Here is a 26,832-nt window from a genome sequence, read left to right on the forward strand (position 1 = left end):
AATTTCATCTCAAGAGTTCCAAGTTTAGCCAAGGTGAACGTGTAGGTAAGCAGGTACTAAACCTGTAACCCATGCATACGAGACATGCATATGACCAAGGTTAGAACTTGCTGACAAATGTTATCATCTATATAGAACAGTGCAGCACTGTGCTCCTCAAGGAATAAACTAGCATAGAACAGTTATAAATCTTTCCACTTTATTATCACAATAATAATGTTTATAGAGTGCATTAACCCACCAAAGGCAGGCTTACATGAAGTTGATTGAGCACATATATCAGTAGGCATCAAATGTCTTGAAAATTCACCATCATTCACTTGTTAAGTCTCTCTTTTTCTTGCACATATGCATGTGTGCAGTGAAGGAAAGTGAAGTAGCTAGAGAAAACCACCAACAGTCATGTAAACAGGTGTCAGAGAGAGGTATGTGGAGTCAAGACAGCCAATTCTCACTCTCCTGACAAGACACTTTAGTCACTGCACCACCAACTTTCACATCAGTTCCACAGGTTAATGGATTTCCAGGTGTGAAAAATTTATTAGGTAACCTAGCATTGTTCCAGGCTAAACAAAACTTTAGTAAAAAGTCACATTCTTTGTACAATTTTGTTCTGTCCCCAGTTTCTAGATGTGAGATATGTATGGGAGGTCATCTGGAAAGGGATATTGCACCAACAGCATGCAGGTCTTCTATTGAAACATAAAAATTGGTAAATGGAATTTTATACTGGAGTAAATGACAAATACACAGACAATTCCATTTTTAGTGCTCACTCCGACTCATATAATTTTGCTGATACAATCTGAACTTTCTCACAAATTACAGTGCTGAATCATTATATACATATGTACATAACTAAACAATATTTCCACATATTTTGTTACATTATATTTTCTTGTGCATTTCTTGAAATGCATTGCTTCCATATTTAACTTCAAGATTACCTGTGTCCACTCCGTAGCATTTTCTTTTACCATTACAGTGCTTGCTTAATTACTTGGGTGTTGCATGTATGATTGCCAGTGGTCTGACAAAAATATTTTCGATTATGCCATGTCAAGTGCTTCTCAAATGACTTAAAATCCATTTCAAACATCAAGAGTAAGGTAAATGTTTTCCTTCAACTTCGCTAAGAACTACTGAGTAACATTCTAGGTTTGAATCTTTATGATACAGACAACCATTCCATGGCATCTCTGTACACACCTTTGTTTCAAGCCATCATCAAATGGGGCCTTGTCTACTTGTATACAGTAACCTATACATGCCATAGGTTTCACACTGGTCTGTAAACTGCATTCCTACCCTGCCATGTGTTTAACATTTGACTGGAAACATTGCCACCTAGACAGTTTGAATGTTACGAACAAGATAAAAAAAAGCCATCATACAAAGTGACAGAACAAAATTTATAATGGCTGGAACATTGTGTAATACTGCAACAAAGTATGATCGACAAATGATGGAAATGAGATGTAGTTTGATCAGTCTTGCGCAACACAGCACAAGATTTGTGATGTGATTGGTCAATAATGCAAATGTAGTGATGATATGCAGTTAAGAATTGTAATGAGTTTATGGCATGTGAAGAACTTTGTCAGGACTGTCTCTGGCAGCTGGGCTGTTGAGAAGATTGGTTCTGTCCTTCATGGGCAATGTGAAAGGGCGTGTCTCTGCTTGCTGAAGTTTTCGTAATGCATCGTCATACATCTGAAGTGGGGAAAAAAATCAGACCATAAGACTGAGCAAGGCAAATGCAAAAATCAAGGACCAAATTTTACAGATAATAAGGAATATAATGAAAGCAATACAATGTATGTTTGGTATCTCCCCCAGTCAAAACCTAACGAAGTTTATGCATACCAGAAACTATATCAAGGCAAGGAACCTAATGAAGCACAATCTCAAGCAATAGAGCTAATGGTAGTGAATGAGGAGCCTGGTTTAAGTGACCAGTCAAAGAATGGACTTTTACAATGCAAAGTCATACTAGATTTCTTGAATTCTAGAATTCTTAACTGATGAATATGGCTGAGAAGTATTCATCACCCAGTTTGCAAGCTGAGGTCTACAAACCAGTGACAAATATTTAAGTTTCCCTTAAAGTATAAAAGGCCTAAAACATATGCTTGAAAATGTAAACAGAAAGGCAACCAACACTTTTCAGTTGGTTATACTCTCGTTGCATTTGCTGTACGTAGCTAAGCTTTTGCTGGTGATTGGCATGTCCTGCCAAGATGGCATTCTTCTCCTGAAGGTCAGCGACCTTGTTCTCCAAGTGGGCCACTTTCTGAAGACAATGAAAACCAAGAGATGAATGGTAAAACTATCATTTTAAGAATGTCAGTGTGGAAGTCTATGGCAACAATGACCACAAATTGTTAACTGCAAGTGTTATTGGCTAAAATAATCAGGAAGTCCTACTGTTAAGCATTATGCATTTATTCAGTAACATTGAAGAGGAAAAAAAAGCTAGAGTAGTTTTGCCGCCAAGGGCTACACAAATCTTTGTAACAGCCTGGTTCATAAATCTTTGTAATAATCTGGTCTTCGTTATGGTTGAGTACTCAGGTCTTTGTAATGGCCATAAGCAACTCTTTGTAGTGACAGGTCTCTGTCAAGCCAGGTGTACGTCACTGTAATGGTCAGGTACAGAGATCTTTGGGTCTACAGGTCTTTGTAAAGAGAGACTACCTATCATCAACAAGGACTTAAGTGATCTAGTGAGTGTGGCCAAGTCCAGTGATAAAAACGGGAAGTTTAGTAACATGATCTTGTGAATGGCAAATCCAGGTGATGAGCACAAGGCTTACCTCCCCTAGGGTCCTGTTGTCCTCCTCCAGTGGCCACAGTCTCTTGATTTCTTCTTGCAACAACTTGTGCTCATCTGTCACTTTCTCCAGCCTGACCTGGCAGCTCTCTGACAAGTGCTTCAGCCTGTTCACAGATGTAACCCTGCCATTACCTATCTTCATACAGCCCCAGACTATCATTTATCAAGTCCACTGTCATGCACTGGTACCCTATACACACTCCCCTGTGCACATAAACGAGGTAAGGCAGGGACCAGGGTCATTGTGGGTTCCTTTAGATGTAAAACCTCAAAGGTGGGTAGATAACCAGTAAATGTTCGTTCAGTTATGACTAGAGGTAAAGCAGTGCACATGTACACTAAAGCATTTGTACACTGCAAAATAATCTTTTGCAAGCTACTTCATGCATCTGCAAAGAAAAAAATGCTACTACACACTGCATAAATCTTTTTTTATGAGACTGGAATATGAAGACATACTGCATGAAGAATGGGACAACTTTGGGCAGGCTGGTGATGTAACGTGCTTCATTCAGTGGCAGGATATAGTGTTTAGAAATACCCTTGCAAAATGGTTGATAGAATCTGCTTTATAAACTGAGAATTTCACTTTCAGTAACTTGACTCCAGTAATTTTATCATGGTTTCAGAAATGTCATATATACTGTTTTATGAATACTGAATCATTAATTAAAATTTATTACATATAATAAACAAAGGGAAGCAATCTCTGATCTCAGTTATAAAGCAGTGGCCACACTTTGTGGATGTTGACCTACCCCTGGTTCATAGTTATAAAGCAGTGGCAAAGATGCCCTGTGGTAAAGTAGCAAACAGTAATGTCTGAACAAGGATACAGGATGCTTACCCTTGACTTTACTCAGGATAATAACTTCATACATATGGCCCCTAATGATGTCACCTACCATGTACCTGTCAAGATCAACAAAGCAACACAAAGCCAGCCTGCTTGTTACCAACCTTGTTTGCTCCTCTTGCAGCCTCTCTTTCTCCTTTGTTATATTGCTTATCCTGGAAACAAACAAACACAGGAAAAGACCATCAGTAAGAGAGAAGTCAAAGTATCGCCCACCATGCATTAGGATTTCTGACATACAGCAATGACTATAAAGCAAACCAAGGGTAAGGGGAAATTGGTGTTTGACGCTAGACCAGCAGATAATCCTTTACCACGCAGCCAGCCTGTAAAGACGCCACATGCAGAGAAAGAACAGCGTGCTCGAGATGAGATCTAAACCTTGGGCAGCCGATCCTCACTGTATTTGGTGACAAGGTGCTAAGCATAGTGTTACTGGACTGTCCATACAGCAAACCAAAACGTGAAAGTACAAGATATATAATCCACAATCTGATGTAGATTGTTGGGAATAATAATAATAATTAAAAAAAAAAACAAACAAGACAAGCAGAAGAGATAAAGATATGTGCAAGTCTAGGAAGATGGATGATTTCCAAATATCCTCCAGTGTGTTACACAACATCAACAAAGGAATATTTTCACTCACGTATCAATGTACATCTGTTCCATAGGCAACTGGCATAGCTGTACTGTAGTCATCTGCTTTGTCTTTGCTTCCAGCTCTTGTATCTTTGCCTCAAGGCTGGCAGTGTGATCCTGATGTGCATGCACACACAAATACAGAGTAAAAATATAGTCACCTGCAGTTGTAAAAATAAGAGAAAGAGAATTGGTTAATTACCTAATGATATACACAATGTAAGAACAAAGAAAAGAGGATGTGTTCAGAGATGAAATGCTGCAGCAATCCATGTCAATCAGATTTCACTTGTAAGTTGCCATCAAAAAGAGTTTATCAATACCTTTAAGGCTTGGTTCTCTTCCAGCCTTTCACGTCGACTCTTCTCCAACTCTTCTAGCATGGTACACAGCTGCGTGTTCTGCTCCTTCACCTTGTGAATGTCAAGGATAATGCTACACAGATAGTCAACAACAACCCTAGTGACAACATTCTACTCTCAGTGGCTTCCCCAGGGAGCCAGATTTATGAGGCTAGAGTGTCATTGCTCTGGGACAACATGATGACATCATTGTGGATATTGCTTTACCACTGGGGCTGCTGTTGGTTGGTTGCTTGCTTGTTTTACACCAAACCAGCAACTAAGGCTATATCACTGCGACATCTTAAAATGTTCAGGGGAAAATCTCCCAAGTGATATAACCACAAAACTTAATCAATAAAAAGCCAAAAAGGAGTGTTGTGGCCCAAAAGGCCATCAACAAATCAAAACCCAAAACTTAGAATTTATGGTAGAGCCCTATCCTATTCTTAAAAATGTAAAAATAGCTGCTGATGGGATGGACCTAAACAAGGAAAACAAAGCGTCTGCTGTAAAAAACTACTGGTGGATACTCTAGAGTTCAGGACAAGTAATTTAAACATGTACCACACCCTTGGGGCTGCAGTTATGAAGTTGGAGCAAAGTAATCTTGGGGTAAAGTAACCAGTGATAATTCAAAGATTTCTCGATGTTAAGGATATAAGGTCAGTTCTGCTCTTTTCTCAGCGGGTTCTTTGACAGGAAGGCTAGTCAGCTCAGCACTGTGATGCTGAGAATTTTTCAAAGTCTCCAGACTTTGATGGATCTGCTCCAACTGAAAATCACGATCAGTCAGCTGTGAAATGCAGTAGTCTTTCATTATGTCATTAACCATATCAAGAGACCTTATTTTACAATCATTGAAATACTGAAAACATGACAGCAAAACTAACCCTGAACTGTTAGCAAGTTCACTGTTTTAATCTTCTCTATGAGAACATAAAGTACTGTTTAAGATTTTAATCTAGCGGCAATAACTCCCAGACAGCTGTAGTTGCTGACCTAATGATTAATGTGCTGCGATGATCAGAAAAGTTATTATCTGATGTCTAATGTTCTACTGCGATCAGAGAGGTTTTTATTTATTGTATCCATAAGGACTGAAGCTGATGGCCTTTACTTACTTCATCCTGCAGCTTGCAGACTTGCTCCTTCAGTTCATCTTTTTCTTTCTACAAACAAAAACATTGCCAAATATTTCAATTTTAGATCTGATAACAGTACCATAACAATTAGAACATTAATACATCAAGACGGTTAGGAAGAACATAACAGTACCTGGCTAGTTTCGAGAGCTTGCTGAAGGGTCTCTGCTTCTTGCATAGTTTTCTGAAACTGTTCTGTACAGTAAGCGAAGTCCTCTCTAAGCATCTCCATCTGTGACAGTAACAGGTCTGATAATGACCATCTTCTTGGACACAAAGAACATGTCAGAGCATCACTATGTGCTACAATAACTAGGTAGAGAAAGTTGCTTAGTGGAAGACACAAAAATGCGTAAAGGAGCTCAAAATACAGTGTTTTCAAACTACTTTTTGGAGAAAAATACATGAAATTAAACATCGGACTTTCTTTTGTTGTATTTTATATTTTATTTTTGGGTCTTACTTATTCTTATGTGTGCTGAAGACAAACAAACAATTACCTTGACACTCACTTCCTTTCCCATGGTGGCCATTTTTGACAAAGTGAAAACAGTATCACAAGAAAATTCTACAATCAGGAATTGAAAAACAACCAATAGATGGTGGAAAGAGCATGCTATTTTTGAGTATATTTTTACAATCTTTGTTTTAGGGGATGGGAGAAAAATTCGCGCTTGAAAAATATATTCAACTTTTGACGTGTCCATAAAAAAATATCTTTTCAAAAATAACAGTCATACATTTGGTATCCTCGTTAAGTTCGTTTTTCGGTGAACAAATTGATACCTAGAACTTTGCAATTACCTGTGACAATACATCTCGCCAGCCATTCAAAGTCGAGCACCATTGAAGTTGTGCCACACCAAAAATACAACATGACAAATAGTTTATACACCCCTGAACAATCCTGCTGAATTTGTAGCTGTATCTGTTGTAGTTTAAAAGATACAGGGGTTTCTAACAGTGATATATTAATTTCCCTTTTTCCATCTAACAAAATTAAAGAATTAACTTTGAGGCTAGAGAGAAAAAAATGGAGTACAAAATACAAAGTATTTGCTACCTGTAGATTTTATCAATTGGATATGCAATAGTGCATTACTCTTTGTTTTTGAAGCCCTCCAATATGCTCTTGAAGTAAAAACACATTGGCATAATCGTTCTTTTTGGCTTATTTTGAATCATAATAGTTAATAAATCTGAACTGTTGATTTTGTCTGAACTAGGAGGAAATAGTTGCAAAATGTTAGGTAGTCATTGTTACCTTCACTTATAAAAAAATGGCAAGCTTGCAAAGCTGGGAAAAAAATTCTCAAAATGAGATGAAAACAACTTTGCACCTTTGAAGTAGTGTATCTGTTTCTAGAAATGATAGAACCTTCCTTTTTTGATTGTTTTTCTTGTATTTTCCTACACACTGGAGAAACATACATTTCAAAGAAATATGCAAGAAATAAAATTTTGACTGCCGCTACCTACAGTAACACATCTTAGGGCTTAATACCCTGACATCCTACAGTTCATGGTGATGTGTATTTGCCAGTCTCTTTGGATCACCATTTTTAGGTCTTTCTTTTACACAAAATATTCAAATAAAAATTTCATACCTACACAGTTGGCTTGTCCATCAGAATTGACTAAGCTCAAGTTTCTCTACCACATTAAAAAAATTGACATTAAATCTTCACACCACTAATATAACTTTTATAGCAAAATATTTATCTACTAATCCATAAGCTAATTCTTTGATCCTTACATCGAAAAGTGCTTTGTTTAGGTCCACCTCTTTGCTGCTGATGGTGTCTTTGGTCTGTTGCAGCTGTTGTTGCAGTTGTTGGCATAATGACTGACTTGCTGCAACCTCCTTGCTGGCACTGTCTGCCTTCTCACGCTGTGAGCTGCACTCCTCCTGCAATGCTTCCATCTGTCGTCTGAGTTCTTGTGAGCGCAGAGTCTGCTGATGCAGGGCCTCCTAAAAGTAACCAAGGCGATGAGATGGCTACAGACCAGCCTACTGCTACAGATTTCTACAATTACTGAGCAATGCTTTTGTTCCCCGTGGATTGAGTTCATTTCATGTTGCAGTCAAGCTTTAAGAACACAATTAAGTGTCGCTGCAGTTGATGCATGTCAAGCTATAAAATTCTTTGTTGAACAAATGCTCTCATCACTGCCATTATTTCACATTAGGGTCATATCGTCTATCATAATAATATTTCAGTTTCTGTTTGAAGAGTTAATTAAATTTAATATTTAGTCATTTACAAATGTATATCGTGTGGACAATTAGCTGAAAACTACCAACAGTGACAGTGGATGATGAAAACATGTTGTGAGATGAAAAAGGCCCAAATGCCACAAAAAGAAAGAAAGAAAAAAAAAAAAACACCAAAAAACCAAAAAACTTGCATTTTGATTCAGTACCCCACTCACTACAGATGATGAATTTTGAGTGTAGGTAAGTCTGAGGAGGTATCACGTCCAGCTATAAATGACCCTAATGTATCATGTCTGGTAAACAGTTGGGTGATTTTAATTTAGCAAATCAGTGATGTGGTGTAGAGAGTCATAATGTATCATGTCTGGTAATTAGGTGAAGATGGTTATAACTGGATGAAGGTGATCCTGATTCATCAACATAGTTTGAGAAGCTATAATAAAGAAATAAATAAGAAAAAGCCTCGGAAGTTTTTATTAGAATCAAAACTCTGGTTCTACTTACACAGCTGTCTGAAATGTCTCTCTTCAACTCAGCAATTGTAGCCTGAGATTTCTCCAGCTCACTTCTGAGAGCAGCCCCCAAGGCATCTCGCTCTTTAATCGCTTGTTCCAGACGGTCATTGAGACTGTGAACTTTGGCCACCTGTTCCTCCTGCAGACAGAATTTGCCTTTAGACCAGGTCCTTCTCTCACGCTTTGACTGCAGTCATAGTGACAGTCATCTGTCATACAGGCATGTATCAAAATGCATGTGCCTCCATATAGATAGTATGTGTCTCTTTCTTCTGTATGAAAATACACTGTTGCCACATGATAATAATTTAACAATAAATGAAAACTTCTATTTTCAGTTGTTTAGAAGTTTGTTGATTTGTTGTCAAGCAATTCATATCATCATGGTCATCACTATTATTAAGATAGGGCTTTGAAGAATCTGTATTTGATCAGCTACAAATATGACCTGAAGTTTTCCAAATTCCTGGCTTTGTTCTTTAAGCTGCTTCTGTTCTGCTTGTTCCATTGTTACTCGATGCTCCATTTCCTGTGAAAATATAAAATCAGAACAAGGATATTAGGGTCATTAGAAGCAGGTTGTCTGGAATCAACAATCTGTGATTCATATGCAGTTTATCTGACCCAGCTATACTTCATACAATGCACTGTATTCAAAGTTTTGAAGTCTTTGTTCCTGCAGCATAAGAATGATATGTCCTTGGATGTTATTCTTCTGAAATGTCTTACCTGCAGCCTATGGGCCATAGCTTTGTGAGCCTCTCTTTCGTTCTGTAAGGTTAACTCTAAAGCCTCGTTCTGCTCCTGTAAAAATGCCATTTCCATGCGAAGAGACTCCACAGTCTCCTGCAACACAGCCTTCTCTTTGCTCTCGTTATCCAGCTGCAGGCTCACTGTCTCCAGCGTCGATTGTAGCTGCAGCACCTGCCGCAACACAGTGATCATACACTAGAACAAACTATTAGCACCTGCTACAACAAGGATCACACATAAACTAGAAGCTGTCCCATAAGAGTGACAGCAGCAGTGGCCAGACTAGAGAGGATGTGCAAAGTAACACCATCAGCTCTGCTATCAAGTACAGACTGTACAAGTTCCTTGCAGGTCCCCTTCTATTGCTGATACAGAGAGAACATTGGCATTCAAGACCTAAGGAGACGCTATGAGCGTCACAAAGGGAAAGCAAAACCAGTGACTTTGCACGAAGCACAGTTGCCACCCTTTTAGTACACCAGGAATCTCTTCTCATAACAAAGTGGTGCAAGCCTGTCTGGTTTGGCCATGTGACCTGACATGTGACGCCTTAAAAGGGAACATTTGTTCTTTATGATCGGGTTAAATTCATTTTAAAATAATAATTCCCAAAATATGAGTACATAATTAGGCTAATTTTAAGATATAAGCCTTCAAACATCGCCATTCTCACCTGCCACTAGGAAAGGAGAAAATTACTCTCCTACGCTGAAGAGTTGCGTTGCATCTAAGTAGTATTTGTAACAGTAAGTCTAGCAAATTTAGGTATGTCTTCTAGTCAGATGGAAAAACATCGCCAAGATTGTCGTACTCTAGAAGCAACGTTTTGCCCAGAAAATGAAACCACTGATTGTGAAACACAGCCCTACAGATTTGAACTTTATTTAGAAGCTTCCACCACAAAGTTTAAAAAATTAAAAGGTTCGAAGGAGTTCACTTGACAGACTGGTAAGTAAATCTTCTCCATATTAGAATTTCATGGGCAACAATCACGGTCATTGCAGTCTACACTGTATTATTACAGTCCGTTATTAACTGAGTGCATTCGAGTTAATTTTTCCATGTTATTGTTAATAAAATATAAACACATTTTAAATGTCCCTTTGTCTAGAATAAATCATGTCATTTGTTCGTTAGGTGGTTAATTTCCAGCATTGAAATTTTATTTTATACTTCCAATTGACTGCTGATAATAACTTTTCACCACTAAAAATATAATAGTAGTATAAAAATTTTATACACATTTATCAATGTTAAAAAAATTATTTCTTTCTCAATTAGTGGCATGAAAAATTTACTATTTACTTACTAGCACGTGTTCTCATTTAAGCTTCTCATGTTTGCCACCCTCAATTCTTTTTTAGCCGTTCGAAGCTTGCACATCAATGGTGCCCTACACTATATGTTGTTTAGCATTGTGCTGGATAAGGAAACAACATGATATTTTGTGACTGTGTTACGATGTTACTTGTAGACCACAACGGTGTATAAAGAGTCGATGTTGCATAGCTGATGCTTGATCTTTATTTAAGCTTTCTACCAACAATCATGGTTTTAACATCTCATGCTTTTGTATGGTTGGCACAGATGTAGGAAAAAGATCTCTGCTTGCACTGTATAAGTGACTGGATAACAATCACTTTTGAAATGTTTAGAGCAAATTCTTGAGTACTATGTGGGGATGAAGTTTGCGCAGCATGTTTGATTGAAGCAGAGATCTACATAATTATACAGATCTCTGGACAAAGATTGTCTACTGGCGTTTGTAGCCATTATCTTTAGGATCTAACTAAGAAAGATAACCAAGGATTGCATCTTTCCTTTTTTAATTCAGCTTACGCAGACACTATTTTTAGAAATACTACTCTTTCATCATTTCTTGTTTTCTTGACAAATCCAGGTGTGATTAAGAAATACAATATTTTTCCTGCATTTTCATCATAAAATACCACTGGAATATGTTTTTGATACTTTATGCTCTATTTCCAGTGACTTTTGCTGAGTGCTGGTGTTGGTCTTTAAGGCCGTACTTCAGGGTACCTTGGAGGGAAGTGCATACGAAAGTGGGCAGAGGAAGAAGTGGCTTACAAACCTAAAGGAATGGACGGGTCCTTCTCACCATGATAATCAATGCTAACGGACATGCACGACCATTTCTTAATTAATACTAGTCAAGGGATGTATGTATGTAGGCAAAAGATGTAGCATCTACCAGAAATAATGATAATATCCTAGCCATAAACTGCAGCACACTAGAGACATCAACTACAGCACCTGCTACAATGATCATTCACTAGATACATCAGCTGTAGCCCCTGTTACAATGATCATACACTAAAGACATGAACTACAGCACCTGCTACAACACACTAATCAACCGTTTGTAGGACCTGCCCATTTCATGTCTTATTTGTGTTGGTAGGACTTGCTCATTTCATCATATCTGGTGTATCATGCCCACCTGAGTCTGAAGGATGTTGACTTGCTGCTCACAGGTGGAGGTGGAAGACTTGACTTTATCACGTTCCTCTTTCAGCTGACGGTCTGATGACTGCAGAAGGATCTTAAGGTCACGTGTTTCCTCTTGAGAGTCTGCACACAATGATGTTACTCTTCCATTTACTGCTGTTTCTGTTTCTCTATTTTTGGTAAGTCAAAGGTTGATGGTGTTCTTCAAGATTCCCATTGGCATACAGCTTATAAAAAGCAAAGCAGGCAGACACATCAGCTACAAATAAGACAGACCAGAAATGACGTGAACTTACAGTTCAGGTTACTTGTAAGTGATTCTAGGGTACACCTCAGTTCTTTCAAGCTCTCTTCCTGCTTCTGGCATTTTTCTGCATTCTTGACACGTTCTTTGGTCAGTATCTGTCAGTCATCAAAGGCAAGCATGCACGTCATGAATATTTGCAAGCATATGAATAAAAAATAAGTGGTGGGAAAATAGTAAATAAAAGACTTTTCATTCTTTTCACCACTCTATATTCATTGAGAATAATTGAGAAGAATTGTGTGAACAGAACAATCTCATATCAAGTTCATTCTGCTTACATACTAAGTGCATGTCTCTGCACATGAAATGGTTTGCTACAGAAAAATCTTGATGTTTTCAGCTACAGTGCTGTAAGGCTGTAAATTTTGGCTTACAAGTCAAATGAAGAGGGTAAAAAGGTCAGGAATGAACTGAAGATGAGAGACTAAATGAAAGTGGCTTTATGAGCAGGCTACCTCAGTGACGCTCTGGTTTGTCAATTCCAGCTGGTCCACATGTTGCCGCATATGCAAAAGGTCTGCTTCATATTCATTGAGACGCTCTGTTAGTGAGTTGTTAGCTTCCTGAAAAAGTTGTCAGATTATGTTAGCTGACCGAGAGAATTTTCATTTTATTTATATATATAAAAAAAGGTTTGCAAGCATTTATCAATAATCAATGTTATGCATAGATATCTATGTCTGCCTCATCAACAGACATTGTTCATCTCTTGAATGAAAGTGGATTGGAATTGGTTTGAAGTGCTTGCAATGATAGAAATAGAAATCACTTTGCCCAGCATTTAATATAAAATAACATCTCTATCCATTGTGATAGACTGTACAGTCCATTCGGAATGTACATATGCATTATTATGCATTTCGCCTAACACGATAGGCTTTCATTTGATTTTTGGGAAAATGGAATAAGGGTCTAACCTGGCACACTGACATAAAGGGACATGACTCTGCAGACCTTTTTCACCCACTCATGTTGCCCAGAAAATGCAATTCCCACAATTAGGATTTAGCATGTTTTGCTTGAATATTTCACCTGCAACAATTTAATCTCCTGTGTTAAGGCTTCGCATGCCCCTTCAATCATGGTGGCAGGTGGGGCTTCACTGCAAATATCATCCACTTCTTTCTCCATGTCTATGGTCATATCTGCCTCCCCTGCTTCATCTTTCTCCACATGTGTTAGACTACAGCTGCTGTGCCTGCCACGCTTGGGTGTCGTTATCACCTGTGACAAGGCAAACAACCACATGAGCCATCTAATACAAGACACAACTGATAAACTCAAGTTCCAGATTAGTGTTAAAAAATAATAATCAAAACTTAAGATGATAAATATCACATGAGTAATTTTAAGGTAAAACAATCTGATGCACAACATAAATATGCCTGCCCCTTAAAAAAGAGTTGTTGATTTTACCTGTGATACCATGACCCAGGATAGCCTTTACAATTATAGAAATATGAAATTAAGTATAAATGTTGTGAGCTAAGATGGGCACAATCTGCCAGTATCTGCCATACATATAAATCTATTGTTTTCATCATCTGTCTCTTCCCACATTAATTATAAGGTGCATATATAAACTACATCTGAAGGTGTTTTCTTTGTTTGAAGAGCTTCCACAGCCAAAGCAATATATATATACACACACACATGCAAGCATGCACACACACAGCCTCACCCACACACCTTAAGTGTCTGGGTGTGCAGATCAGTCAGAGCATCTCGTTCGATGCGATGTTTCAGATTATTAGCCTGCAGGACACGCTCTAGCTCAGCCACCATCTTCTTTGCTGCTGTCAGTTCTGCCTGCATGCTGGCCTCTCTCATCTCATGTGCCTGTCTCTCTTCTTGGACAGCTGCTGTTAGCTGTCAAACAGATAATGGAGCTATAAATAAATGTCACTTGGACAGCTATTTTTAGCTGTCAAACAGCTGTGAAATAAATGTCATTTCAATCTGTTAAAAACAAAAAAAAAAAAAATAAACAACCTTTCCTTGGAACTGTTAACTTTGGAGATATGTAGCTGTGATGTACACACCTGAATGTACACAACAGACATGCCAAAAATGTTCAGGCATAAACACCTAAAACAGAATGTGTGTGTGAATATGAATGTCTTCTCAACAAATTGTCTGCATTGTGCAAAAGCAATGTTTTGCTTGTCTTGCATCCCATACTCTACGTTGTCCTTCAGGCACCATATCAATGGACTGAAAGCAAAACTGTGAGACAGGCAGCTACCTCACAATTCCCTGCCTTGTGTCCAGTCCAAAGCACTGGCTTGACATTATATACCCTGGAAGAAGCCAGGGCCCCAGTTCAGTGAGCAGGATGAAGGTGAGATATACTGTACAAGGTGATCTATTAGGATGAATCTCATAAAGCATTTTTAAAAAGTTGACAAATGAAAAAGACAAATCTTGTTCTCAATACAAACCTTCTGCTTTTCCTGCTGCAGTGTCTCAATGGTTTCTCTGTATTTAAGAGCTGAGCTGCCATGGCCACTAGAAGGACTGCACATAGTACTCTCTGCACACAGAGGTTGGTGAAGGAAGCTTGTAGTGCTGACTAACGTGTGTCAGATGCAGTGGGTGGTTGAGGGGTTTGGTGAAGGAAGGCTCAGTCATAATTACGGCTGTAACTAGTGTAAGACAATGTAGGTAACTTAACGAACTAAATAGCAGTGAACAAAGAAACATGCTATCTAAATAATTCAATACATGTAGCAGTTATGCACAAGGATCCACTAATCCACATAGGCATAGCAAAGTTACAGCCCTGTGGGTGAGCTCAATATGCTAGCACAGTATCCTCAAGAAAAGTCACTGTAGTCCTTCTTAGTAATATTCATTGCAGTCGAAAATGAAAAGTGAAACACAAAGTGAAGACTGAGCCTCATAAACTCTTCTTGTTGACAGTACTTCAAAATCCTGCACAGGCGTCAAGATTCTTTGAGTTTGAAACAGTGAATTCCTATTTTAGCAATTTTTGTTTGATTTCTAACAAAATAAGGGCCAGTTTGACACATGCACTATTTATGCAGCTTACTACTAGCTCATGATTAAAAGGTGACACACAATGGTATCAAGTGATCCAGTGTGAATTAAGAAGCACATATCTAAGGACATGTTCCATTCAAAATAAACAGCAAACCTTGTTTGCTCACTGCCTGCAGTTCATGCAGTGCCTGTTCCAGGACGGCCAGTCGATTAGAATCAAGAAGACCACTTGTGGTACTGGCCAGACGAAGACGGGCATCGGACAACTGTGCTCGCAGGTTGTGTAGTTCATTGTGCATGTGTAATGTCTGTGGAAACTGATCCAGTTGGGTCTTGAGGGATGCCAGGTCCTCCTCCAACCTTGCCTGTGAATTTTGACGACAGAAGTTATGCCAGGTGCAAATAGCATAATGCGTGTACAAGTTCTGCTTTTAAACAGCCAATGTTCAACTCATGAGTGAGAGGAAAAAAAAACAAAAACAAACAAATCATTTTTTTGTTCTGGTTACTTTTAAATGATCATTTTTCTGTAACAAAAGCTACTAAGACCTCATTTATGACTGCTAATTATGTTATTATCTGCTTTTCAAAATATTAGATCAAGCTCCTAATTTAGAAAGAAAAGTAAAAATATGCAAGAAGCAAACAAAATTCTCTTTAGGTATGCACAAAATGAAAGAATGAAATTTGGACGTTGACTTACGCAAAGATCAGCAGACATTTCCTCACTAGGACGTCTACCATTTTTTTCCAGCATTGAGATCTTGCTCTCTCGGAAACGGATGATAAGACGAAGAGACTGCAACATCTTGTCTTTCTTCTTTCCTTCCTCCTCCAAGGTTTTCAGCAAAGTTTGAATAATCTTCCATAAGAAAACATGTAATGGTTAAATATATAAAGCATAACAATATTGTACCAAAAAACTTTTTTTTCATGTTCCCTCCTAAGACATGAATAAACCTGTTCCACAGAAAAGATACCAGGTATATATATATATGTGTGATCACAAAGCCTCTAGCAGCCCCCCCCCCTTTTTTTAAACAAACCCTTCCAAGCTCAAATCTAATTGGGTATTTTAAGCTTGTGGGCACATGATACAGAATCCGTAAGCTGTCAGTGTTTAACATGAATCTCTTGATCTACATGCAAGCTGCAGGAGATCAAGACTGACAGATAGCTGGTAAACTGAAGTTAATTTTAACATAGAGAAGTTTCTAAGGCATGGAGATTTGAATGAATTCAACAAAGAACAGAAAAAGATGTCAAAAGACATTATTTAGCTCAACATATCCCCACAAATCCCACACCTTTCAGTATCAAATCTGACATGATTGATAGAGTGTTTCCCTTCACTTAGCTGCCTGAAGAGGACCAGCTCTGTTGTTATGTCTTGTTCATTGATCTGTCAACTTTTGGTGTCTACTTTTGATCTGCAACGTTTGTTACTCCATTTGCCTGTTTAGGATTATTCTTCCATGCTTGTGCTGCAATTTCTTCCAATAGATATCTTCATCTACTAACAGCTTCTGTGTCCTGTTTTTCATTTTGCCATCTTGCTTTGGTTTTTTGACTTTACAGGATTAGCCTCCTTCACTGACACTTTTAAAGTTCCCAGCATTGTGGAACATCCTTTTTTCCATTTTCTGACTTACAAACCATGTACTTTGATACATGTACTGTGGATATGATTTTGGATCTATGTGTTTTAGCGATGTCGTTTAGTGATAGAAATATTTCATGTCATCCGGCACTTGCTCCATGCGTACTTCTAGACTGCAGTGATGTTCACTTCTTCAGTCCAAGGATTGTGTTCTGTTCTCAACTGTCTTGCCCTAAAACTAAAATGCACTCTCAACTTATCTTTCTTTTTAAGGGGCTGAATTTGAAATTCAAGACCCTGCTTATACTTATTTTCACTTGGCAACAGTCAACTTTATAGGAAAATCTGGTGTTGGCAGGAAGGAAGTGAGCATAAAATATTGACAAAAATCATTAAGGTCATGTTGCATATGACTGTTATGGATGCCTCTAAAGCCTACAGCATGCAGGTTTCTGTGACTATATACAGGTTTCTTAATCCTTGTGTCTGCAGCATCTGTGCACCTGCAGCAAACTTCCAAGATGTGCCTTCATCTTTAGAGAAATGTTACCCTTGACATCTATATGTACGACTGTGCCATCTACTACAAAGGTCCAGCATTTTCAACATGAATAGCTATACCAACAGAGCTCACAATCAACTCTTTGTTTTTGAAACCAGGGGTGTTTTGTTTGTTTTTGTACAGCACTTTAAGCCGGCCTTTGACAGTGGGCAAAAGTTCTTTATAAATCAACTTTATTACATGATGAAAACTGTTACTTGCATAAGTCTCTATGTTTTTAACTTATTTCTCTCAAAAAGTTTTTTTTTTGCAACTTGCTGAGATTGACGTGGTTTTCAGCTGTATCTGAATAGGATGACAAAAATTTAAAGTAATATATTGTCTCACCTCTTTTTCTTGCTCAGACTTCTCCCTGAACAACATTGCTTCAGCAAACTTCTGCTTCCACCCAGCAGCATCTGGCCCTGCAACAGTTTGGCTTGGTCCTACCACTGACAGCTCAGCTGATGCCTCAGGACTATTGGGCTCTGCCATTGTGAATGGAAACAAGAGAAAAAAAAAGTTGAGAGCAGTGCAACAAGAAAAAAAATGCAGCCAAAAAGCATCAAAGACAAAGCAAATAGATCAATTCTGATTTTTTATTTATTTACAGTTGTATTTATCCTATAGTTTCTCTATATAGTACATTCATTTACAAACAACGCTTTAAATTGCTGATTTAGGCACAAAACTTCAATCCTGCATTTATCCACAGATATCCATTATTGCCATAAAATGTCCGAAACATATGTGCATGCACGCACATAGACGTACACATATACATGGGTTTAACACGAAAAAAGGCTTGTAAAAGGCTTCAAAAAGGTGGAAATGTTATTGGCAAAAATTGGTAATCAACAATGGATTGAGAAGAAACTGAAAAATTAGATTAGGTACAGATTTTTCTTTTCAGTGAAAAAAATCTTTCCTTATTACCACCAGCAGGTTTAACTTGCTAGCCTACTAATTTTTGGTTCAGTCTCAATCCACTCTTCTTTGACTAGCCAAGCCATTTGTGAAATTTGCGCTGAAATGTTTTTATATTTACTGAGCTCTGATGGTCAGATAATTTATTACCCATCTCAGTCTTAGATGTATTCATGACTTTTTAAAAATGTTTTTACATTGGTAGAATTGTAGAGATTTCTTTTACGAAAACATTAAATTGTATTACATTACATATTAGAATTGCATTTGATTAACCCCTTCAATGAGGCACCTTCATTATTGCTTTCTCATTTCCTGGTCTTTAGTCCTTTAACTTTACGATCTGCTTCCTTGTGAGACATGGTGGTTGTCTCAAATGTAGCCCAAGATTTTTCTTTTATCTAATAAAAGACGTCCCATCTTCTCTCCCACCCTCCCTGAGCTTTCTGGTCTCTCCTTGGGTGAACACCCTTGCTTGGTGGGGGGTAGAACTCTCAACTACCCACAGATCATGCTCAAGAAACCTCTTTCTATTTATTTTCTTTGTCCAAAATAAAATAAAAAAAACAACAAAAAACCAAAAAAACAGGACCCTTCCCCTCCCCAGAGAATTACAAACCCTAGGAATATAAGTAAACAATAAAAACGGCTGCTTCATTGTGATGGGATTAACACAGTGCCTACAGCAGAGATCAGTAAAAGGAATGGCTGAAGATGGTGCTGATGTAAAAAAGCTCCTACCAGATGGATTGAGAGAAATGCCCCCAGACTGTAGCTGCAGCACCATATCACGAAGTCTTCGGATCTCCTGTTGAAGAAGGGCCACATTGCCTTGAGTGTCCTCGTTGATGACTGCCTACAGAAATCAAGCAGCACCTATTATTTGTAGATATACCACACACAAAACTCTTAATTTCTTATGCTGAAACATACTCTAAATGTGGATGTTAGATAAAAATGTTATTTTAGTTGAACATGAAAACTGTGCATTTAGGGTAGAGGGAGGGTAAATGTACGACATAGAGAAATATTATGGATTGTACAGGAAAGAGAAACCAGCAGAATGTGGGTACAGTGTAGAAGGGTGGCAGAGAACCGTCAGCAAAGTACTAGTCAAGAGGTCATCCTTGTTTTCCTACCCACCCAAAAACCAGCAGGCATAGAAAATTTTAAAGTCCTCCAAATAGCTACAACTAAAACATAATTTATGTTAATTTAGACAGATTTTACGAGCAAACAATTCACAATAAATTATACATTTTATCAAATAAAACTGGATATCAAATGTCGCTTTCAGGCACATTGGAGTTTTCCCTCCATTAGCTGCATAAATTCATAGAATGGGTAAGCATTCACCTCTGTAGAATATAGAAAGAGAATTTCTGATCGGATCAAACTGCTGAAGTCCCTTAAATGGTTAGATACAATCAAGGGGAAAGAATTTACATAAGAAAAAGGTCTGTAGTCTTATGGCAGTAATTTTCTGCTTCTCCTGTAGGTGACAAGCTTTGGTATATTTTGATTGCATTTCTCAGGGCCTCCTCTGTAGGCGTTTTTATATCTCACTCTCCAACAATCAACCATCCACAGATTCAGAGGCAAAACAGACCATATTTTGTTTACACATAGTAAACCACCAGACTGGACTGGGATTGTAAGTCTTTCAACAGCAAAATATTTAAATATAACAGTGTGAATACATCTCTGTCTAAAACCCAACACTTGCCTTGTTTTTGATCATTTTGGCTCTTTTAGCAAAATTGAGTGTAGAAAGAGTTTCTCCAAAGCACCTGAAATATATTTTAAGGGAATAATCTCAAGATAACAATCAAATTAAAAGAACAAAATCAGATAAAACATACACATGTCAAACAATACCATAAAAGGCTCTGCCCAGACTTCCATCATGTTATCACCAATAAATTCCTTGAATGAAAAATAAATTTTTAAATGAAAATTGTATTATTGTTAAAAAAAAGGAAGCAGTTTACTGACTTGGCATCAGGGTGAACACAAGCAACAATACTGGTCTTGGCATTGCCACCTAGGGAATCCTGATCAAAAGGAAAACCAGAAGGCATAAACACAGAACACACCTTAAGTATTACTCTTTAGCTTTATAAAAGATAGCCAACAAATTTATTACAGAGTTAACAAAGCTGACTCCAATATATAATCTCAATATATAATCTCAAAACAGTTTTGTTATAATCATTGTTATGTGCTGATGCCACCCAAATCATGAATAAATGAGAGTACAGTAATTTAATAAGTTCAGAAAAATAAATATTAAAGAATGTAGATTGTGTACCTACCCGCAACAAAAATGTCAATTTTGAATCCCTGTAGGGAACATGGCGTGTACGCCCATGTGCAATGTCCACCAAGGACATGATGACATTGCCCAGTATGGACAAAGATTTGTTGATTTTCCCTGCCTCCTGTCATGTCAAAATCAGTTGCACTTATAAAATATTTACCATACAAAATTCAACAGAAATTTTATAATTTAGTGAGTAATAAAAAATTTGTTAACAGAAACTCACTACAACAGAAATGCAATTCAAGCAATAATTGATAACAAAGACACTAAAACAAACAAAAGGAACCAGATATTATTAAAATAACTGCTGCAAGTGTTTACTACTCTAAGGTTCACTTGAAGGTACTAATTAAACCCCTTTTAAGCAGTTCTTATGAAAATAACACTAGTAAACTAAAATTCCAAGTAAATAGAAGCAGATGTGACAGACATTTAGTTATAGGCATTAACACGAGGGAACAAGTGCCTGTAGTACTTAAAAAGACTTTAAATAATAAATTCTTCCAAAAAAATAAAAAGCATGCTGTTTGGATTAACTTTTTTTGTGAAAAATGTATTTCTTCATTACCTTGAGCCTGATGCCCACTGTGTTAGTATCTTTCTGCCGTTCTGAGCCAGCCAGATCGACCAGATTCAGCTGGGACTGCCTTACGTTCTTCACACCACCCTTTTCTTCCTGCCATTACAATAAGAAAAACTTCATGTTTCCTATTTATCTCAGTAATTCCAATGTCACTAAATAAATGGGTACTACCTCGTCATGGAAATGCCTCAAAACAGAACACAGGTGACGAAGACTGCTACTATTTGTTGGCCAGATGAGGTACAACAGATGAGAGTGTATGTGGAAGATAAAGACTTATGACTTGGACCCCTCAGGAAATTCCTGGGAGGTTGGCTTGCATGACAATGAATTTCTAGCCCTTAGATAGAAAAAGCAATACTTATATGCAAAACACAGCAAGGACAGAAATTTTTAGTGGCAGCTAAGCACTGTTCATCAAGCATAATGAGTTATTTACCATGGACTCAACAAACATGATGAACACAGCATGAGACCTTGAGCTCTCTCGATTCATGGAAGTGGCAGCAACTCGTCTGTTTAGCCAGCCAATGGACAGAGCCTAGATTAAAATAAAGAAAAATGGACTGAGTAAACAAATAATTCAAATATTTAAAGATAACATATTACAATGACAATATGTCTTGAACTAAAAATGACACAGGACAAAGACAGTTAAGTCAGACACTTAGTAGTACCTATATTCCATTCCTTTCTCTAACAAAGCAGTCACTCATCTTGAGCCATAGATGCTGACCACCTTATTATCTTGGTGGTAGAAGTTACATCAATGATGAACAGTGAAGATGTTTACACAAACAAGCAGAAACTTTAAAGGCTCATTGATAGTCTGGGCTGGGCTGTATATGAGGATTTGACTTAAAGCCCGTTTTTCATCTTTACTTCCAAATATTGCATTTGCTGGTGTGCAGTCTTGAAAATAAGACTTAAGTCACTGGTCTCAAGTGGCAAGTTAACTTTCAGACCAAACTGAAGAAAGATAACTTGCACATAAGACTGATGACTTACAACTTATTTTCTGGATCTCACATGTAACAAAACTCTGGACACACCATAATGCATTATGTCCATAAATATCACATTTTTTCCTGTATCGGTGACCAGCTAGAATCTAGCAAGAATGCTGCCATTTTTTTCAAGACCACAATAATTATTTCAACCTAAAGAGGAGCTTGGTTCAGTGGGTCACCACTATCTAAAATCTAATAGCTAATCACAGCACCCATACTCCTATATGTTCTCAAAAAAGCCAGAATCTGTAATATCTGAGCATTTAAACTTGCAGGTTTAAGTGCTAATAAATGTCTAAGTTCACTGAAGGAATGACACCTTTTCAATACCTGATATGCTTCATTAGGTGTTGTTACAACTTGCTCCATGAGACCCTCGACAAAGACACCTTTTTTGATATTTTCACGCAGCTGCAAGTTGGCAGCTGCTGGGTCTAGCAGGTCATACACCTGTTCCTGGTAAATCTCAAGGAAAGAACATTTGCAAAGAAACTGCTTGCGACCTCCATGCTGAAATATAAATAAAATGAAAAAAGGTTCTTCTTCAGAAAAATCTTATAGTAAACAATAAAAAATGAACATGCATTTGCTGCAAAAACAGTATAAATTCACCCTATTGCAGTTTTTTAAACAAATTTTACAAGTTCTCAAATTATGAGAAACATTGAGATATAGATTCTGTATGCAACATTCCTTTCAAGCATTGTCTTTCTTGAAAACATTTTATGACTGACACTTAAAGACCATCACTTTTGTTGGATGCAAATTCAAAGCCATGTAATACTTTTGCCTTAATCTATTTATAAAGATGGCAATGAACAACAACAGTCTACATACCATCTCCTGTTCCCGATTTATTAGGTTGAACAGGTGCTCAAAACTGCGTGGTATAACCCCTCTCAACTCATGTTTGAAACTGTCACATTCCCCATAGGGACCTAAGGAAGTAATCCAGCAAAACAAACATATCAATATTTTAGGTGAAGTTGGATTCTGTGTTCCTATCCCTATGTCATTTATCTTTGAAATGCTGTTGCACTCCCCACAAAGGTGTAGGCAGGTAAAACACAGCAAGATTATCATATTAACATATCTTTTTCTAATGTCACAGCTGCATAAAACTGAGTAAAATAACCTACATGGTTTAAGCATCAGGTAGCCAGCTCCCTCCCCCAGCCCTTGTATACATATAATCTCACCTAACTCTGGTGGGACAAAATAGCTGATAAATAAACATTGGATGCAAGAGGTAGTGAGGGTGAGAGAAGGATGGTGCCAATGTCTGGAGAGGCTTGACTGCTGCCAGGAAAGAGCCAATTAATATAACAGCAACTTACCAAGCATTGTGAATGTCTTGCCAGATCCTGTCTGTCCACTGAAAATATTTTAAGGGTTATTTATCCACAAAACTGGGAACTTTTATCTCAACACTCCTTATCTATATATGTATGTCAAAAATAGCACTGATGCCCACAAGCAAGTCTAATCAAAAAAGTGTCTCCTCTAAGCTACAGCTATACACAGCTACATCTGAAATATAGCACAAAGGAGGGGGGAGTGGGGAAGGTAACTATAGCATAGTTAATAAAGAAGTAGCTATAACAAGATATAATTGAGACAATGATAATCCAGTTACAAGGCTAGCCTAGTGTTTGAGCGACAATATCTGAACCTTAAAGTATGCACACTAGCTGCTTTGATAACCCTGTGATGCAGACTATTTCCCCCAACCGATTCAGCTGTGGAATGAGCACCTGACTCCTTCAGTTGGACAAGGTAAGGCAACAAGGAAAAAGAGATGAGCATCTTCTCAAAACACCAGCCCTTGAGATCAGGAAGCGCTCTAACACTTCACTTCCCTGTGACTGCAAGGTCTTGGGACTACCTTTACTTTATTTTTTAAATCCAGCTAATGAAGCATATTGAAGAGATCGTGAGTGAAATTTTTTTTCAAAAACAGGCAAACAACAGAGATACAAATGAAAAAGGTTACAAAGGTAGACAATGATGTTATTAACAAATACTCACTATGCAAATATTGTAGCATTGTAGCCAGAAACACAGCTTTCAATAAGGGATTTCCCAACAGTTGAAAACACAGCCTCCTGCACGTTCAGTTTGAAAATGAGCGAAATGATGCATTACCATATAACTATATTCTATTTAAGTGACATCAAACATCAACAAAAAAATTTTTCCCTACATTTATTAAGATGCCTTCTTTACAGCTTCCTACTTTTACTGAATTAGTTCTATTTATTTTTTTTCACTATAACATTTCACAAATCTTGAGAATGAATGAGTCGTATTCATAATCATAAGGGGAAAAAGATGACATTTACGTTCCATATGAACACAGTCAATCTTTGTGTTGGAAGTCCTTGAATATAAATTCATGCTGTAACAAACTGAGGTTTTTAATAAGCTACTCTGCTATTAAAACCACTCATTATAAGAAATAGAGATCTAAAAAATAGACTTAAAAAACTAGTTCTGTACCAAGCAGATGAAACTGCATGAATATGTACAGCAAATGTACAAGTTTTTAATGTTCTGAACTGCATCTAAAACTTTTATGTAGTGTGAGCGTATCAGCATAAGTAGTGAGATGTCATGAGAGATGAGATGTAACACAGCCAACTGGAAAATTCATTTCAGCCCCATTACAGCTTCTTTTCTATACTGTTGTGCTGATTCTGCTGTTAGTCTGATTGCTGATAATTTTGGTGAAGAGGTCTGACATTACTTTGCTTTAATAAGCAAAAGTTCCAGGAAAATACTGAGTACATATCACAATGAAAAAACAAAAAGATCACATCACTAAAATGTCACACATCAGCCAACTTAGCTTATTATAATCACCTGTGCACAGTCAACGTCAGCCACATAGTCAAAGGTGAAGATTTTAGGGTCAGGTTTGGCAGGCAGAGTTACAGCATTACTAACTGTATCCACTTCCAGAATCTTTGTGTTTTTAGGAAGGGCAGCATTGGTGGTATCAGGAGGACGCACTCGAAGAAAGACTTTGATTGAGTCTTCATCACTGAAAGGAATTTCATCTTTGCTACATATTATCAACTTTTCTCAAACATTGTGAAATTAACATTAAAAAATGTCATCTTTAAAATACCTTTAGTTTTTGCAAACACACTGTCAGACCTACCAACCTGTAGTGTGTATGGGCGATTTTAGCAATAAATCAAACATCCTTATCCAAGGCATATATTTAACATAATTTGCCATTCTTAAAATTTTGATAAATGTGTTATTTTTAAATTATTCATCAAAGCAACTTGTATAAATTGTACACGAGTATCTTCCTATAACAGAGCAGTCCTGTGCTATACAAGCTGATTATTGTTATTAAAAATATACAACCCACTCAGTTTGTTTGCCCTTAACACAATGTATATGTAGGCATACCTTTGAGACATGTGTACTCTTGTGTCAGTACTAACGAGAAAGTAAATAAAAGGAGAAAAAAAAACCCTGAAACTGTTAGTCTGAGAGAACAGGGAAGCAGGAGGAAGAAAGGAAAGATGTGTAGCTGACAAGTAAAAGAGATTCATTCATATTGGCTTTCAAGTTAATATCACTGAAATTGTTAAGTCCATGTACAAACTAAAGAATGTAAATATTATACATTACCTCAGAGAGTTCATGGACATGGAATTCTTGGTGTCTGGAAAGAGCAGATCATAATTGAAATGTGAATAATTCTCAAAGTTAAAAAAATGCAGACCCTTGCTGCTATTACACTGTCTTAGAATACTAATGCTGACCATTTAACAAGGTTCTCAATGAAAATATTAATAATAACAAATATAAGATACCAGTACCCAAATCCTGACCTATATTTACTTAACACTATAATACCAGGTACACACTACTGAGCACATGATGTAACATTCATGCTGTAATAAGGACCATTTTATCCCTTATGGTACATTTTAAATCATGTACTAAATATAAGACATTATTATTTTAAACATTCATACTAGAATAAATCCAGCAAAATGTGTTATTAAAATTAGTGCATTATTCTGTACATCAACTCATTCTTGACGAAACTACACAATTTGCTAAAAAGGCTTCTATTAAGGCTCCAAAGATCAGTGTTGAATGTCTAAAGCAGTATACTCTGTACTGGGAGTACTATTACTAGCATCACATGTAGGGACTGGCTTTGCTGCCTATTTTTTTAAGTATTACTGGGGTTGGGATTTTTTTTTCATCAAATCGGTTTAATCTGAGTTTACCATGCCTGTTTTATCATTTTCAAGGGTCATTCAAAAGAACCTATACACTTTAAATGTTACTAAGAGTTGTTTTTGTAGCAACTCGGTGAAACATAAAATTTACCTGGTATTGATCTATTATGTTTGATTAAAAAACTTGAACTTCAGTAAGTCTGGTGCTAGTTATAATGATGCTAGTTACATATGAATGCTACTATAGTAGCCCAGTCTGGGTAATTGTGACAATAACAGCACTGTTACTGCATTAGCAGCAGCGAGTGACTAACACCACGGATGTGTAATGCAAGTTCGTGCTAAGCGTCACAGCAAGGTTGTGTGAAACCTCGGAAATTATCAAAGATGGGGATTCGGTTCAAGGTCAGTCAAATTTGTCGAGAATTATTATGGCAAAAAAACATTTAAAAAAATAATCGACAACTAACCATTCATCCTCTCGCATATGGCGGCTGTAAGCAGTTTGAATTTTCCGCAAAACTTTACAGGAAATGACGTAATATTGACTTC

General features: G+C 37.3%; 1 protein-coding gene across 1 annotated transcript; it reads right to left on the minus strand.

Moving 5' to 3' along the window:
* Window positions 1-520: 520 nt before the first annotated feature.
* LOC112577188 (kinesin-like protein KIF15) lies at window positions 521-26,826 on the minus strand. The gene is made up of 35 exons (XM_025260190.1): window positions 26,751-26,826; window positions 25,718-25,751; window positions 24,932-25,112; window positions 24,098-24,174; window positions 23,407-23,444; window positions 22,907-23,007; window positions 22,400-22,579; window positions 21,499-21,600; window positions 21,045-21,152; window positions 20,469-20,594; window positions 20,149-20,207; window positions 19,880-19,943; window positions 18,895-19,009; window positions 17,575-17,714; window positions 15,789-15,947; window positions 15,240-15,450; window positions 14,524-14,615; window positions 13,772-13,951; window positions 13,115-13,306; window positions 12,538-12,645; window positions 12,072-12,177; window positions 11,768-11,898; window positions 9,283-9,477; window positions 9,002-9,082; window positions 8,543-8,692; window positions 7,577-7,792; window positions 5,954-6,052; window positions 5,800-5,847; window positions 5,338-5,471; window positions 4,658-4,748; window positions 4,342-4,451; window positions 3,797-3,847; window positions 2,817-2,940; window positions 2,162-2,293; window positions 521-1,713 (listed from the first exon to the last, which is right to left on the minus strand). Exons 1-35 carry the CDS (start codon window positions 26,755-26,757, stop codon window positions 1,579-1,581), a joined length of 4,077 nt encoding a protein of 1,358 aa, XP_025115975.1. The 5' UTR covers window positions 26,758-26,826; the 3' UTR covers window positions 521-1,578.
* Between the last annotated feature and the right edge of the window lie 6 nt (window positions 26,827-26,832).

Source organism: Pomacea canaliculata, linkage group LG12 (assembly GCF_003073045.1).
Source record: "Pomacea canaliculata isolate SZHN2017 linkage group LG12, ASM307304v1, whole genome shotgun sequence".
NCBI lineage: Eukaryota > Metazoa > Mollusca > Gastropoda > Architaenioglossa > Ampullariidae > Pomacea > Pomacea canaliculata.